The 17,069-nt window shown below is 40.8% G+C and overlaps 1 protein-coding gene across 2 annotated transcripts in view; it reads left to right on the forward strand.

Annotated features, from left to right (window-relative positions):
* LOC142384197 (PDZ domain-containing RING finger protein 4) overlaps positions 1-14,170 on the forward strand; it is a 131,598-nt gene extending 117,428 nt beyond the window's left edge. For both annotated transcript variants that reach the window (XM_075470251.1, XM_075470252.1), the window contains 5 exons: positions 1,922-2,020; positions 5,395-5,457; positions 7,578-7,679; positions 8,439-8,567; positions 10,241-14,170. In XM_075470251.1, the coding sequence (XP_075326366.1) occupies positions 1,922-2,020; positions 5,395-5,457; positions 7,578-7,679; positions 8,439-8,567; positions 10,241-11,713 (1,866 nt within the window). In that variant the 3' untranslated portion in view covers positions 11,714-14,170. The remainder of the gene's footprint in view (positions 1-1,921; positions 2,021-5,394; positions 5,458-7,577; positions 7,680-8,438; positions 8,568-10,240) is intronic.
* The last annotated feature ends 2,899 nt before the right edge of the window (positions 14,171-17,069 follow it).

A 17,069-nucleotide genomic window follows, 5' to 3' on the forward strand; every position in this document is an offset into this window, starting at 1 on the left:
GAGTGTAGCAGTCTGTTCTCTCTGATCATTTGGCCACAGTTTTTCTGCACTTTACTGAACCATTAATTAGTAGGAAGTATATTCTGGTTTGTTTTGAAGATAGGGATCATGCAGCACCTGTTCACACCTCTGCTTTGCCTCACTATCTGCAATTAATTTGTGTATTTTTAGAGACGTCTCTGAGACATTGCTAGTGATTTCAATGTCTCCCACAGATACCTCACAACATCGCACGTCACTTTAGCATGCAAGATGTGCACCTCATGTAGCTGCTATAACTTCTGTCACTGATTTGTTGCTTCTGGAGGTGAGCTGCTCCAATAATATACCTACTAACAACAATGACAGTCCATTAGAAACATTCTTGATAAAGTTAATGACTGATTTTTTTGGGGGGAGCTTACTTTGTTCTGGTAATCACCCTCGTTTCAAAGGCTCCCTCAGTCCTGTCATCTCCTAACGCATCAGCGGGGATTTGAAGCTGTCATCATGTCTGAGGCAGCCGGGTAAAGATCTGAGTTCCGCATCAGATGGAGACTGTCAGAAAAGGATAAAACGACAAACTTCAGATGATGCTGTTCTTCATAAGCTTTCTCTTTGCTTGTGCAAATGTGTACGCTCAGCTGAGTATTCTTTTATGTATAAGTATAGTATTTGTGAAGAGATGAAGGGATTATTTAATTTTTCAGTACCGGTGTCTATAAGAGCGTGTAGCTGTGCAGCTGTAGGACGCTGCTCCAAAAAACCTAAATGATCTGACGGTATTCTTGTGAAGAGCTGAGGTGCAGATGTGTTGGAAGATGGGGGAAGGAGAAAACGGGAATACAGCCTAAAGTTTTCTTTGCGTGTGTGTGTGTGCATGTAAGAGGAAGTCGGGAGTCATAAACAGCTCAGAGGTGGAAGCCCAGGCAGCGGGTATAGGCCTTTTTTCCTCTTTCTTTCAACTCATCCCACCATGGTCAGATTTCCACCCCTCCCTAGCCCCCCTTCTTCAAGCCACACCACATCTAACGCATGTAACCAACCAACCTGCTCTTGTCACAGACGGAATAAATCTCTGTTTTCGTGCTGGACCCCTGTGAGCCCTGCCGGAGCCACCACCTCATTTCTCTCTGCCCGCTCCACCCACCTCTCCACTCAACCACTACGCTCCTGCTGATGATAGTCGGTGTGTTTCTGCTCTAATGAAGACCTTGGGAGGGGAGACCATTTCACACATGATTCCCTCAAACACTCTTGATGTGTTTCAGCATTTGAAGACGGGGCGCAGACTTGTGCCAATTGGTGTTTGTCTGTATTTCTGTTGTGGGAAACTACAAGTGCAGGCTGGGAGCAAACTGTCCAGTGTGCATAACTCTTTGGAATTTTTGGGGGAAAGAATAAAAGATCAATACACAAAGATGTAAGATCTTACGTTGCGTTTATAAACCTGAATGAAGAAATTCATGCACATGCTCACAATGCTCCAAAACGAACAGTTTCACAGGTTTTTTTAAAAGCACTTCTTTGTTTATCTCTTTACTCTAAATCTGTATATATATCGTTCATTTAGTGTAATATTCTGTAACTTGGGAAAGACTTCAAAGAAGAAAACACTTGAGAGCTTCAGACATTTAACAAAGACCCTCCGGTCAAACTCTCCAAACTGAGAATGCCTTTCATGATCAAACATTTTCAGACTCAAAAAGCTTTGAGAGTTGGTAACCTGGACACAAAAACAAGGAGGATTTCTGCACCAAAACCTAGAGAACCTTGTTGCGTGATGTTGAGTGGAGCAGCCTCTTAGTGTTTTTGTAGCCACTGTTACAGTATGTATCAAAGTTTCTCAGGAGCTCCTTTGAAGCTTTCACTCATATCGATTATGCCCCAGCAGATTTAGGCTGGTTTTTATATTCCTGTATTTTTTTCTTTATCTACATAGGAAGTTGAACTTTGTCGACTCACCAGCCAGGAAAAGTTAGGGTTAACTCTGTGCTACAGGACAGATGAAGAAGAGGACGTGGCCATCTATATTAGTGAGGTGAGTACATGACTTGCACTCTAGAATTCCTCTACTGCATTAAGTTGTTCCAGTGTGTAACATTTAAGGGTATCTGTTGGCAGAAATGCAATATGATACACATACTGTGCAAAGGTCTTGATCTAACCCTCACTTCTTTGTAAATTTCCAGGAAAATGAGAAGTGGGTGCAGAGGTTAATTGAATCAATGGAAAACTTAAAATATGTTTACAGTATATTAGGCAAAAATAGAGTTTGTAAGATTCTAACGAGCTTGAAAGTCAATATTCGGTATGAACACTTTTATTCTCCAACACACCCCGAACCCTCTGAGACAGGCATTTCTTTAAAGGGGAACTGCGGTATTTTCAACATTAAGCCTCTTTTCTGAGTCGTCTGCAATGTTTTAGAACCCCCCTCACCGCTTTTTTGAATTTTACTGCTGTTGCCTTTTGATGCACTGTCATGTTTCCACTGTATCCCAAAACAAATGGACACTCACTTGATCCAGCTACAGACTGCAGCCAAGTGAATACATGTATTTAATTGGCTGTAGTCTACAACTTCAAGTTTAGGTGTCACTTAATCTTACACCCTACTCCTATAAACATCTTAAAAGCTCAAACCTACTCATCAGAATGACCTTAGTCTCATTTTTGATGAAAATATTACATTTATGCCTTGATGAAATGATTTAGATGCCTTATTTAATATGTATGTCCATAGGCAAACAGGTCTCATCTCCACCACCTCTCTTCTGTTTGCGTTATGACATCAATTCTGACAATTTTGACAATGTTGAACTTACTCTACACTCTCAAACTCCGGTCCTCGGGGGCCGCTGTCCTGCAGGTTTTAGAGGTTTCCCTGCTTCAACACACCTGATTCAGATGAAATGGATCTCTTCAAAAGATTGTTAAATTCTGCACAAGCTTGCTGATGAGGCATCAATCTGAATAATGTGTGTTGAAGCGGGGAAACCTCTAAAACCTGCAAGTCACTGTGAATCATCTTCTTACTCCACCCTGAGGGAGTCATGATGAAGTCTGACTCTCTGAACCCTGGGACTGGATGTCTGTTGTTCACTGTGGCAAAACTCTACTGTACTATCCGTGCCCCTCAAAAGTACGATACTACAGAAACAACAACCACACAACACAATATTATCCGCTCTAAAGATGCCTAAAAGGACCATTTTGCGACTCAACAGCAGATGTCAATTACACAAAATGAATAGCGTTAATATCTTGTATTTCAATTTACTGCTGGACCTGAGCATACAGGGAGCAGAGAATTAAAAATAAAAAAATAGGGGGTTATTTCGGAGGCAGCACGAGTTTTTACCTTTATCTTTCACCTCTCTACCTTTTTTCCTGGAGATGTTGGGAAAAAGAATATGCATCATACATGATTCTCCTGCCTGATGTTTTTTCGCCAACCACCAAAGTTAGGACTGCTACTGTAGCTGTTTGAAAGATGAAAACATTAATACTCTTGGGGCAGAAGCTCTTCTATCTGCATATTCTACAGATATTTCAGTTCTTTGAAGTCTCACATTTACATATTATTGTCTGTTATTCAAACCGACAATCATCATCTTTGTAGATCAGGGTGCCCAAGTGAAATGTTTAGCGATTGAGAATTCAGCGTTCCTCAGAGTGAATCATTTGTGACATTTAATATTCATCTTCTAATCTATGATTTGCTTTAGTATTCATGTGAGCAAAGTAGGTTCCCCCCTTTGGTCGCAGTCCTTCAAAATCGAGCTCTTATCAAACACAGATTGCATTCTGGAACAGACTAACTCCAAGATTACCTTCTCAGGTGGCAGAATGAGATGACCGCCACGACAGAGAAAAAATGGTAATAATGATTTAAAAAAAAAAAAAAAAAAAAAACAAGAATGCTTTTTGGTTGCTGTGTGTTATTCAGACAGCCTCAGCGCAGCTGCAAACAAGCAGACTGTGATATTAGAAAGTAAGACTCTTGCTCTCTGTTCTCTCCCACTTTTTCGAAGCTGAGAAAATACTGCTCTCCATTCTGCTCTGCTTTCTCCCAAATACGTTTGAAGTTGAGTCGGACCATGCAAGGTGTTCACAAGGGAGGTGAGCAGAATGTAAATGGCAATGCTCTGAGGTTTTTTATGCTGCATCTTTTCGTGGTTTTCTTTTTTTGTTATTTAAGAAGGGTGTGTGCTGCATTTAGATGCGGTGACAGAAGGTCACTCGAGGAGAGGTTAGGTTCTCCAATTTTCCAAGTTAAAAAAAACAACACATGATTTTTTCCCAAATTAATAGATCATGTGAAATGTCCATATTTCCAATCTCCGTTCCATCTGCAGTTTCATCCAGTCTCTAAACCTCTGTATTTCTGTACAGGAGTCAGGGTGATGGAGTCTGTGTGAGTAAGACCAAAGAAACAAAAAAAAAGTCTATCCTGCACAGGTCACCAGTCTGTTGTTCGGCCAGTAGTCACACTAATTCTCAACAGAGTGTGTTTTCAAAGCAAATTTCACCTCTTTGTTTATTTCCCCCTCCAGATCTATTTCTCCTTTTTACTTCCCAGAGTTCAATGACAGTATAAAAAGCAAAGTCCACACAGCAAGGAGCAAAAATTAACAAATCCTCAAGTCTTCCACCTTGTTTCTCTGTGGTAAAGCCATTTCACCAGTTACAATTATATATTCAACAGATTTTTTTATTTTTTTTTTCTTCCCCCGCAAATTAGTTTCCAGCAGATTATTTACGGAAGCGAGGTCTGCCCTTCACTGCAGAGCAGTTTCCTTCAATTTCCTCTGTTTCCTCCAGTCCTTCACCCATTCCTTATCTAGGGTCTTCCCTCCCAGCTTAATGAGTGGTCCTCTGTGTGGGAGTAACTATCATGAAGATAGTTCTCCGTACCTCAGCGTATTCCTAAATCCTCTCTGATAGGAGAAAGTAAAACGAATGTCCCTGGATGCCAATTGATTGGCTGATGAAGGAGTGGCCTGCCTCTTGCTGACTTGCATTAGTTGCAGAAAGAGCAGGTGCATCATGCATTGGGGTTATATTATCGGCTTAAGATGCTCTGTATAAATGCTTGTGCGAGATCAACTTGTCACAAAATAATAAGTGAGGCAGACAGAACTAAAGCCTTTAATGAGCAACATGATAACTCACTTTTTTTGTGGATTTTGCTCAGCTTCTAAACAGGGCTAAAAGAGCGCTTTAAAACTGACCAGACATCCGCAGTGAAATGAGTTGACATCCCAAACCAGCACACACAGTAGCTGTCTACACATGTCTAGCTCAGCGATGACTTCTAAATTAACTTATCTTCAAGCACTCTTTGATTCTCTTGAAAATGAAGTCTGAAAGCATCTTAGAGGCATGATTTTGCTCCTTGTACTTCTACAGGTCAGCCCAAACAGCATCGCTGCCAGAGACGGACGCATCCGAGAGGGGGATCGCATTTTACAGGTGCACTAAGACACATTCTCGCTCGACACCAGCTCTTGTTTGGTTCGATATAAAAACTCTTTTTTTCTTAACTTTGCCTTACTCACCCACTGTCTACCAGCAGAAAAGTCAATTTATTCTTAATGGAAGCACATTATGGGAGGGCATTTGCCCCTCATTGTGACTGTCCCCCTGGCTGTTTTAGTTACAGACTCAGCACCAACAGGGTTTTAAAGAGTTCTGCTTCAGGGTGGTGCTGCGCTGCAGCTCGTTGCCTCCTGTGAGATAGCTGTGAGGCTATGACAACTATTACCCGCTAACTTCGCTGTCAAGCCTGAGAGCAAAGAGCAGGATTTGTCAGGCCATATGGTAAGATGGTGCTCCATCTGAGGATTACAGAAGGAGGGGGATTGTTTTTGAGAAATAAAGTAATGGCGTCTGGTTTTATTGTAAAGACTCCATTAATGGATTTACTTTTGACACTTTTTCTCTGATAGCATACCCTTAATTCAATTTATATGATAATAACACAGTTTCAACAGATACAGCAGCATTAGTCATTTTTATGGCACATTACAGTCTTTGTTACAAGATACGCATCAGCTTTAAATAGTTTCTCTACACTGCCCATATTATTGAGTAAACATGACCTGGACTGCATTTTTGCACTTTAGGTCTGTTCTCAAGTTTTGTCTGCTCACCTGTTTCTTCTGGGTGACATGCAGCTCACTGTTGTAGTTGTATGCAAGTGTGAAGTCTGACCTTGTAATGTAAAAAGAGAAAAAACACACATAGTGACCTTAAAGTTTGCTCTGCTGCTTTTCCCTGATAGACAAAGAAGCAAATAGATTTTTGGCATTTTTGCTTTTACATTTCCTAGTTTGGGATAAGAAAAAATAAATAAATAACATTCTGTTCGCCCACTGTTTGTTTTCATCAACACCAAGCTTATGGGAAAAACCAGGCTCTGCAGCTCATTTAATATTCACTGTGTTTACCAGGTACTGTTTGGCACTAATTGGCATCTTTCAAATTGTCTGTGCAACTTAAATGTTGAGAATAGTGTTATTCCTTTAGGAATAGTAGATGGGGTAAGGGTCTAGGAATCGACACAAAGTATGATTTTTCATAGCTTTAAGTACAATCTTAAGCCTCTTTCACATATGCATTTTCAAGCCGGGGCTGATGTGCCTTCGTTGCACATTGAGTCATGTGTGAATGTGTGAGGCAAACTACAGGCAAACGGGCGGTCAATTCATTGCTGATATGCCTCAGAGTGCCTCAGGCAAGTGAGCTAGTAACAGAGGTTTAAACTGACCCACCTCGTGTGTCCTTACTCACATCAAGCTAGCATCACGGAACTCATATAAGGACACAGAGATGCAGCGCTGAGCCCCCTCTGTTTGTTACATGAGAAATATGAGAAGAAACAGCGGTGAGTTAACGAGAATATTTAGTTTAGCAGTATAGATGGGATAGATTTCATACTTGTAAATACATGCTCAAAATATAACAGCCTGGATTCAAATCCGGATCTGAATTAACTCAAAAGGTTGGTCACTTTTTAGATGAGCCAAGTTTCCATCCAAAAAAATACATCCACAACGTGGACCTGTGCTGCAGGTATTTCAATAGACGTGGGGACTGTTTACATTAACACTTCTGGTCTAATTGTCTAATTGCATCTATAATGAGCAGTGCAACTAAATTCAAACAAGAGGTGTGTGTGTATGTAAGGCAGACCTGTGTTCTGGCGCTATTATCCACCAGTGACAGGGCCATTACTCTGCTGGCAAAAAGATGGACGCTACCTGTCAGTGGCCAGTTAATTGTGCAGCTGGATGTATGAAAGCTGCTGGATACTTTGGTGAACATAACAGCCCAGTCGACCCACAGCCACCTTTTCATTCATAATCACTGCCAGGGTCCTGGTTCATATTAACAGGGAGGGGGGCGTAGAGTGTTTACTGTGTCCTCGAGAAAAGGAGACATTTACTGTGTTACTTTGTTTTCTTTCTTGAGGGCTTTTGAAATAGAGGAGACTCACTCTGTGTGTGTATGTGTGTGTGTGTGTGTGTGTTTGTTATCTTGCTTGGGTTTGACTTAATACTGTTTATGGTAAACATGTTTGTCATTTTCAGATTAATGGCCAAGATGTACAAGACAGAGAAGAAGCAATGGCTGCACTCTCCAGTGATGAGTGCAGGAACATCATACTGCTGGTTGCCAGACCCGAGATGCAGGTTAGAAATGACTACAATTATACATCTTACTGTACCTTTCAGCTACTGTCTCAAGCGCCAATAATTTATAAATTACAGTCGTGAAGGTTTCTCATCTACAGTATATTTGCTCAGAGCAAACCTTAGCAGTTTGGGATGGCCAACCAGCCGACTCCCACCGCACACACATCCACCACTTCTGGTGGAAACCACCACTGAGACACCTCATCATGTTTTATTTTTATGTAGCACCACTGTAATTGACTTCCAACAGTAAGCCATAAAAGCTAATGGCATGCTAATGTGGAGTGAGTTCAGGCCCAAGGCCGAGGGCGAGGAAGTGGAAGGACTCTGCCGCAGTGCAGATGAGCAGGAAGCAGCAGTGGACTCTTTGTAATTAAATGAATCTTTCAGTCGTAAATGTGAAGTCATCATATATGAATACCATTTGGTTCACATCAAACAGACTGATCGATGACATGGAGCAAAAAGGTCAAAAGTGGGAATTTATGGCCATCAAACTGGATTGGCCTGAATTTAAGATGAACAGTTTTCTCAGTAACAAAGTAGGGAGCTGCATATGAGCCAAGCGCTGCATGTCGACGCATTTAGTTTCTTATATTAAAACCATGCTGGGGCGTTTTTCAGGAAATCCCATTTGTGCACCCATTCGGAAAATCCAGCTATTTGTTTTGAGACTCTGTCGCCACAAGCTCTGAGCTTTGACAAATAACACTTTCCCCCTCTCGCCATATGCTCTCCTTCTTCATTCACCCCCAGCTGGAAGAGGCCTGGCTGGATGATGAGCACAGTGAGTTCCTGGAGCAGCTCAAGATGGAAATGTTGGAGGAGCAGCAAAGAGAGGAGATGGAGCTAGCTGCCTTACAGGAGGAGCAGGAGAATGAGCAGGTCAGAAAAGGCTAAACATGTCGACTGTGTTGACTGTTAGCGGCTGTTTGACAAAGCTTTCTAATCTGTATTCCAGACATTAGAAGTTTTTAATTGCTCTGCTCAGTGGAATAAAGCATCCTAAAGCTGATTAGGGAGAAAAATAAATTCATGATCCACGCACAATCTTAATGAAATATAATTTTGACTCATTACTTGCTGTCAAAAAGAACCTTTGCAACTCCAAGACACCCAGTTGGAGGCATCAAACTCTTTAATGACTTTCCTTGCAAAGTGAGTGAAAATAAGCTTTGTCCTTTGAATTGAGAATTGAATAAAGATATTCGCCTGAATATTTATGGGTGGGGACCATTGAGCCATTTCAATTCCAAAGATTAGTCATCATGATCTCAAATTCTGTTTTGTTGGGAGGGTGATGTGCTACACAAAAAAATCAGGGTAAATGGGACTTCAAAGACACGGTGGAGAGGTGGCAATCCCTGAAGTATCAGAGCTGTACAACAGTTATGCAAAACAGCACACGTATTCCTTCAGGAGATTGTAAAATAGAGTCGGCCTTATTGTGGTCTAAAAAAAGTTTTTGTGTCCTTTTATTAGAGTCGGAAACAAAACCCTGTATGCTTCTACGTTCATTACCACACAGAAATGTGTGAATACTTGATGGTAGTTATCATGTGTGAAAACTGCAAATAAGTTTAAAAAACTTTCATAAAAACAGAAAGCAATCATTTGCATCTCCATTATTTTTAACATTAGATTCGAAACAATAGGTAGTATTTTGAAAGTTTTTTTATTGTTTTTGTAAATATATGCTCATTTTAGAATGTACTATGTAAGATGATCATGGGACAGAAACATGTTAACAGTCGTCTTGCATCACCTTTCCCATTGTATTCCCCCCTGCAGTACAAATCCAGCTTTTAGCTTGTCCATAAGACGTTTTATGTATTACACGACATATCATGACGAAGGATTTCTGGAGAAAGTATAAACAAGACTGAGGAAGAAGCTACATATATCACTCGAGGGAATAGGGAAAGCTGAGATGAGCACAAAAAGCCACCGGCTGGAAGAGCCAAAACCTTCAATGAACCATGGCATGACTACTAATGCACCCCTAATAAGACTGCTGACTAATACAGCTTCCGTGGCTTCGAGAATGAGTTTTGAATTTTGATTCATCACTTTGAACCTAAATTAGTCTGGGCCCAGAGAAGGCACCATTTCCTCTAAATCTTGTCGAGCTTTTTAACTCGCAATCGTGAGTGCTGCAGAAGTTTTCAGAAGTGTTCATAAGCTCATTCAGTGATCTCTACTCCAGAGTCATGTCTAATGCAGGGCTGCCTCAGGACCCAAAACCTCGATTCTCTAGATCTTTTAATATCATGTACCACAGACGATGAAATCTCCAAATTATTTGCAAGGTTTACAAATATAAACCAATGAACCACACAGTCTTTCTGGGATGCTGTTCTTATACCCAAACACGTTAGTGGCATGTCATGAAATGTCATTTCATGTTGTTTGTGTTATTTTTCATTTTTCTCCAAATCATTGCACTTTTTGAGCTATACCTTCCCTGGAAATGTGGTTGTTAGAAAAAAAAAAAAAAAGGTCATCTATTGTATCTGTAATTGTGGAATTATTACAGTTTTGCATTTAATCAATTTCAGAGAGCAGAGGATGACAAGCCTACCTGTTCAACGCTCCCCCATCTTAAGGACAGCGTGCGGAGTATAAAAGACAGAATGGAAAGTTCCGAACAAAATGTCCTGGCGCAAATCCAGAAACGTCTGTCCCAGTGCCTGAGAGACAGTCGGGACACGCACTGTTCCACCAGTTCGACACGGCTGGAGGACAAAGAGGATGAGGACGATGATGAGACAGAGGGTGATCGCTTTCAGCAACTTTTGGAGCTCAAGTGTCAGATACGGAACAGCGGTGAGTACGATCTGTTCTACAGCCGCCGCAGCACCATTGAGTGCAGCATGGTGGAGCAGGGCGGCGTACAGCACGAGCTACGTATGCTCAACGAGGAGCTGCGCAGCATCGAGCGCGAGTGTCAAAACATCATGCAGGCCCATAACCTTCGTAAGGGCCAGCAGTCTCCTTTGACGGGCCGTTCCGCACCCTCCACCAAAAGTCAAAGCACCCACCTTGGGGAGTCCACGAGGGGTAAGCTGACTGATATAAATGAGAGGCTGGAGAAATCGGATAAGGACAGCTCCAGTGCCTATAACACTGCAGAGAGTTCACGGAGCACTCCTCTAGCAATGGACCGCTCCCCAGAACACTCGCTCCAGAGAATGGTTAGTCTCACCAACCAGAGGAACCTCTGCAGCGGCCTTGCTGCTGGTCATTCTCCTAGCCCGAGCCCCAGCCCAGCATGCCGTGCCCCAGTCCTGGGCAAAAGCAGCAGCCCCGACCACAGCAATCCTTCCGAGTCCGACCACACACCTCAGCCTGAGGAGGAGAGCGAAGGGAAATTAAATCAGTGTACTTCTCAGAACCCTTATTTCTCTCCTTCCCACAGTTCCCAGCAGAGGCAGTCCAACATCCCAGCTCATGCTCGCCACTATCAGAGCTACATGCAGCTGATCCAGCAGCGCTCAGCAGTAGAATACGCTCAGAGCCAGCTCAGCCTGCTCAGTGTTTGCAAAGAACCTCAAAGACCCATTAATGAGCCCAAGATGGAGTGGAAGGTCAAGATCCGCAGCGACGGCACCCGCTACATCACCAAAAGGCCTGTGAGAGACAAGATCCTGAGGGAGCGAGCCTTAAAGATTAAAGAAGAGCGTAGCGGGGGAATGACCACTGACGATGATGCAATGAGTGAAATGAAGATGGGGAGGTACTGGAGTAAAGAGGAAAGAAAGCAGCACCTGGTCAGGGCAAAAGAACAGAGGAGAAGACGAGAGTTCATGCAGCGTAGTCGGCTGGAAAGCTTGAAGGAGAACCCTCAGAGCAGCAGCGAGGGCCGCAAGGAGGTCAGCATTATAGAGCTCAGCCACAAGAAGATGATGAAGAAACGCAACAAGAAGATCTTGGATAACTGGATGACAATCCAGGAGCTGATGACTCATGGTACAAAGGCCCCTGAGGGCGCAAAGGTGCACAATGCCTTCCTTTCAGTCACTACTGTGTAAAAAAAAAAGAATAACAAGAAAAAGAAAACACACAGTTCTACCCCATGTGGTATAACATACTTGCCTCGTTCAATGTGGCATTTTTATGAGGACAATAAGAATATTTTTCACTCTTTGTAACCCAAAAAAAAAGCATTTTGTAAAGAATTTATCAGTGGCGTCATGACATTTTCTTGATGTTTCTCAAAGTTGTTTTTCACATCACTCTGTGGGGGGGAAAAAAGCATTTTCTATAAAACTATGACAATACAGTTATTTTATTACTTCACTTTAAACATGTTTATCTTTTCGACTCTATTTTGATATTTATGTTGTAACCCTACAACTCAAGAGAGTTGTATGAGAATACTGGAACTTTTCCTTTGTGTGTTTTTTTTGTTCACTTCGTGACGACGGATCTGAGGGAAACCCGCTTTTCATCTACCTTTCAAATGCTACTTTAATCAACAGACCATCTGTACCGGTCCTTCAGAGCTGAAATCCATTAAGTCCCACACTGTGCTGAGAGTGTTTCACATTTAGTGCAGATAGGCATGGTATAGAAACCCATTAAGTCTTGAAATTTACCAGTCAGCGTCACACATCATAAAGTGTTGATTGCTGAAGTGTCATTAGGATTAGAATAATGTGTCCATTTAAACTTTAAAGGTGCACATACACACACACACACATACATATATCAAACATTCCATTCCAAACATCACACGGCGTCTTATAATTTGGAGGTTAATGATAACTATGGAAAAGTATAGTACATCATAAGTGACTGGTCACTTGGAATTCAGTTTCATGGTCAAATTTACTTCAAAATGTTATTACAAGAATGAATGTATAACAACATTAAAATGTATTCCATGTGTCTCAAGAAAGCTAATCTTTGACTTACTCCAATATACCCCTGTCTCATCTTTATCCATACGAGTCACAGTTAGGACAACTGGATGAAAATAATCCTGTTACTTAGAGAGTTGCAGCAGCAAGGTATTGTGGGACAGAATGATCTCCTTTCTTTCATAAAGGATGATTTGGTGTGTCCTATGCTAAAGGAGATCTTAAAAAAAGCATTGGACCTTCTTTCCTAAGCATTCGGAGAATTTCAACAGCTTATCATGGCTGCTGCTCAGATACTTCCAGGTCATGTCACTCAGTTAGGACGATTCCTAAGCAAAATAGACTATTAGACCAGACCCCACCTTCAGTCCTGCTAAACTCAAGCCTGCTTTAGGTGCCATTGGGTGAGAGGTGGGGCACAGCCTGGACTGGCTGCCAGGCCGTCACAAAGCCTAACCAGAAACTAACATTTGGAAAGAGATTTGGGTCTAAAATTTCACTTTGTACAGTATTTATAAATTGAAAACTTCTTATTTTTCTGGGGGTTTTGCAAACAACATTGGTGGCTGTTTATGTCCTTCAGTCATGTCACTCTGGCTCAACAAAAGCGATTTATGTCGGTCTCCATTATTTTTCAAGATTGTTGAAAAAGCTTAGAAATATCAGCTTTCTACCTACTTTGGGATGGTTCAGGTGTTTGATTTTTTTTATGTTGCAAAAATTAAAAAAAAATCCTTTGCAATTCAAGCAAGAAACAATGTTTTGAATTTGATCAGGCAAAGTCCACCAACCACCTCCTGAGCAGGTAAAGAGACGTTTCCTTGTATCAGAACAGTATTTAATAATTGTTCTGTACAGATGCAATTTTTGATTGACTTATTTTCTTTTCATTTGGTGATCCTCTGTCCACATTTTAGAAATCCAAAAGTATTAATTATATTGGGTGGAAAAGAAATCTCTCTTTTTTCCTGTTTATGATTAGGACATGAAACTGATAAGTATTGCTTTCATTAACAGCTTTAAAAAAAAATGTATGCAGTTTAATTTGTACTTGTAATGTTGTTTTGTTTTCACATATTCAACAGCAGATGGACCTGCCTAAAACTGTTACATGCCGATATTTTTGCATAATTTTTACTCATCATAGCCTTAAAAGCCAAACCTCAGTGACAGATAGGTGTGGCAGCCTCATTTCATACACAAACAATAAACTGTCTGTATATATCTGTGCAACAGAGAGGTTTTGATCTGCCTTATTCATATATTGTATCATTTCAGTTTTTTAATTACGTTTGCAGTCACATTAAACTGGTGTTAGGATGATCGCCACTGAGCAGGACTCAGAACAGTTTAGGAATTTAAGTGAAATGAATGGTTTGCCTTTATTCAAAACTCTTTATTAGTTCAGTAATGTGTATAGTACTCATTCCAAATGCCTCATTTTTAACTGAAGTATTGTAAATTTGACATTTTAAACCAGTTCCTGTATGTTTCGAGTCAATGTCTGATGGTCGAATTTTGAGTAATGCATAGGTGGCACATTTGTAGCGAATTGAAAAAAAAAAAGTGTTATAATGGTGATCTTTGCAAAAGAAATGATAATAAATTATTGTTTTTGGTATGATATTGATCTGAACTTTTCTTCGTTTATTCAAAAACGTGATTAAGGACACAAGGAGTGAAATAAAAAATGCGGGTGAAGAACGGTGAACTTTTTAGCAGAAAAAAACTCTGATCATACTTTTGTAATTGAGGTTCGTTTTGGGAAGACACTTTACAATCCAATTAAAATTTAACTTCTGTGAAATGGCTAGTGTTAAGTGGGAGAAAGTGAGCGGCAGCAACATTCTGTCTTTGTAGTCATCTGTGACAGCGCCGTGGGGCAAAGAAGAGGGGTGAAATGTGTCAGGAAATGATGTTGTTTCACAGACGTAAACAGCGCAAAGAACACAAACAAAACCTACGGTATGTCTCCGAGGAGTGAAGACCAGTGTGGTGAAATGAAACAGAATTGCTTCTTCACTGAGAACACGTTCACCTCAGATATCTCCTGAAGAGGGACTGACTCCAAATATGTTCAGTGATTCAACAGAAGGGGATTTCAATTAAAATGTCTTTCCACTCGGATGGCTTTGTGTTCATTAAATTGTACCAACCACTTAATCATCACTATGGCCTTGTCTCGCAGGGGAGAGCCACTGGGACACTCAGTCTTACTATTATCTTTAGTTGTCAGTGTGCTAAACCTGAAATTGAAGTGTCACGAATACCACACAGCCTCGGGACTGTTCTGTGCTTTTTTTCTTTCCTTCTTTTTTTGTTTTCTGTTCAGCTTCACTTAAAACTTGTTCCACTTTAAGAGAGTGGTAAAATATGAGAGAAAATCTTAATCTTAGAGGTTTTTTTTCTCAGAAGAACAGACTTCTCGGGGTTACCCGACAGCATTTGTTCTATTTTTCTGTTGCAAAGCATGCTTTAATCTTCACTTTTCGACTGGCCCATGAATTTCCCCTCCCAGTCTCACACAAGACAAAGATATTATTGTTTAAACAGTGTATCATTAAGAATGCCCCTTCTAAAGCCATCGTCTCACTGACATTCAGTACTTTTTTATGATGCCAAAGTGTCACATACTGTGGGATTCTTAAGTTGCGTCAATACTTTGTTTTTCAATAGTTTGTGGCATTTAACGGCACCTCTGTTTATACACCAGCCAAACATTAACATCCAACTTGGTATTGGAAAGTGAACCCCTGCCATCCCCCCGAGCCCATTTTCTCTCCCCACATTTGTTAATTCTCTCGGTCTGTATAGACCGAGACCATTAAAATGCCAATAAAAAGCCACAGAAGAACCTGTGTAAGTTGAACCAACCCACACCAGAACCATCCCAAGTGCTCGCAAGCTAATTAAGTTCATCCATGAGCTCATGAAAGACCCAGTCAGGTGTAATTAAAATCGAGCCGGTGACAGCCATGGCATTTGTCAGAGCTACCCAGCAGTTCAAATACTGGTACTGACAGAAATGTCAAGCAGATAGCAGAGGCTCGTCTCCTCTTCAGTGAGATACTCACCTACACGCACACACACACACACACACACACACACACACACACACACACACACACACAACTTCTATTATGAATGTTTGCTGATAACCTTTAAGATTCCCTGAACAGAAAAAACTACAAATTCTCTCTCGTTATTCATCCAGGGGGGCCAGCATATATTGACATACAGATCCACTTGACACATAATGGTGCACTGTACATTGTGCACAGTGCTCCTCTTCCCTGCTAATCTCAAAGGTAAGTAAACTGGTTATTTGGATGCGTCTCTCAGTGTCACTGAGAAATTAACTGCAGCTTTGATCTCTGATATCATAAGAGCCGTGTTGTGGTAATTGGCCCCATCAGGACGGAAGCTGAAGTGTCCATGTGGGTGCTACGAACACTCTGCTAGTCTTAAATGGTAACAGTAAGGCTTTACTTTTGACAAAGAATTATGGTGCATATAAATGCCATGTAAATGCCTGACATCTATTCTTAAGTAAAAAATCTAACCTACAACGATGATTTTGCATGTATCCTATCATCAATAAACTATTAGACAAATTACAAAATTGAAATGATGGTGGCGCTACCAAAAATTAGACCGACTCTGAAGTTTTGTCCTTCTTCTGATGGGAAGTTTATTGGTTGCACTAAACATCACGACAGTCAAACAAACTAATTAAAACAAAAAAAAAAAAAGATGGAGCTGCATGTCATTTAAATGGTGTACATATACCACTCAAAATGTTGCAGAAAAACGGCATGCTATAAGCAATGCAATGAGAAATTCATAATATAAATAGAATTTGTGAAAATAGTGAAAAAAAAGGAACTCTATGTTAATAGTTAAAATAACAATAACCAAAGCAGCACCAGGTGACGAGACTTTCTGTCGATCAAACAAATCTCCAAGTAAGTTGACTGAGCTTGTTTGCGCATTAAAGAAAAAGTATCATTGAATTCCATGTCTCACTTTGTGCAATATGAAAGATAGCAGAGGCTGTGACTCTTTATCTAGTTGATTCTTCTAAATATTCTCTATGCTCTTTTTTGGCTGCTTGCACATACAGAGACTAGTGAACAGCTCAATTTGATGTAGCTGAAATCTTATTTGGTATGAACAGAAATATGTTCTGTCTGTGTTTGAACCCATACTAAGGTATTTCCAGGCTGATGACATGTTAGCCTGCATATCTGGCAGTGTAATAATCCATGAATCCATTCATTGTTGTGACTCCTGGGTAAATTTGACCCTCACAAAATCAATTCTATTTAGACTGATTAATCGTAACCAGTTATGGCCAATCAAGCTGAAAAACGGCTTCAAGCCCAATGGTACATCTGGACAAAAAAACTTGACATCAGTTATTCAAAAAAATGCTTTGATTCCAGTCACTGATTTGCCAAAATGCTTAAAAATGGATACCGAACACATTTACACATTTACACACTTATACAAGCAGGATACACAC

This window comes from Odontesthes bonariensis, chromosome 7 (assembly GCF_027942865.1).
Source record: "Odontesthes bonariensis isolate fOdoBon6 chromosome 7, fOdoBon6.hap1, whole genome shotgun sequence".
Classification (NCBI taxonomy): domain Eukaryota; kingdom Metazoa; phylum Chordata; class Actinopteri; order Atheriniformes; family Atherinopsidae; genus Odontesthes; species Odontesthes bonariensis.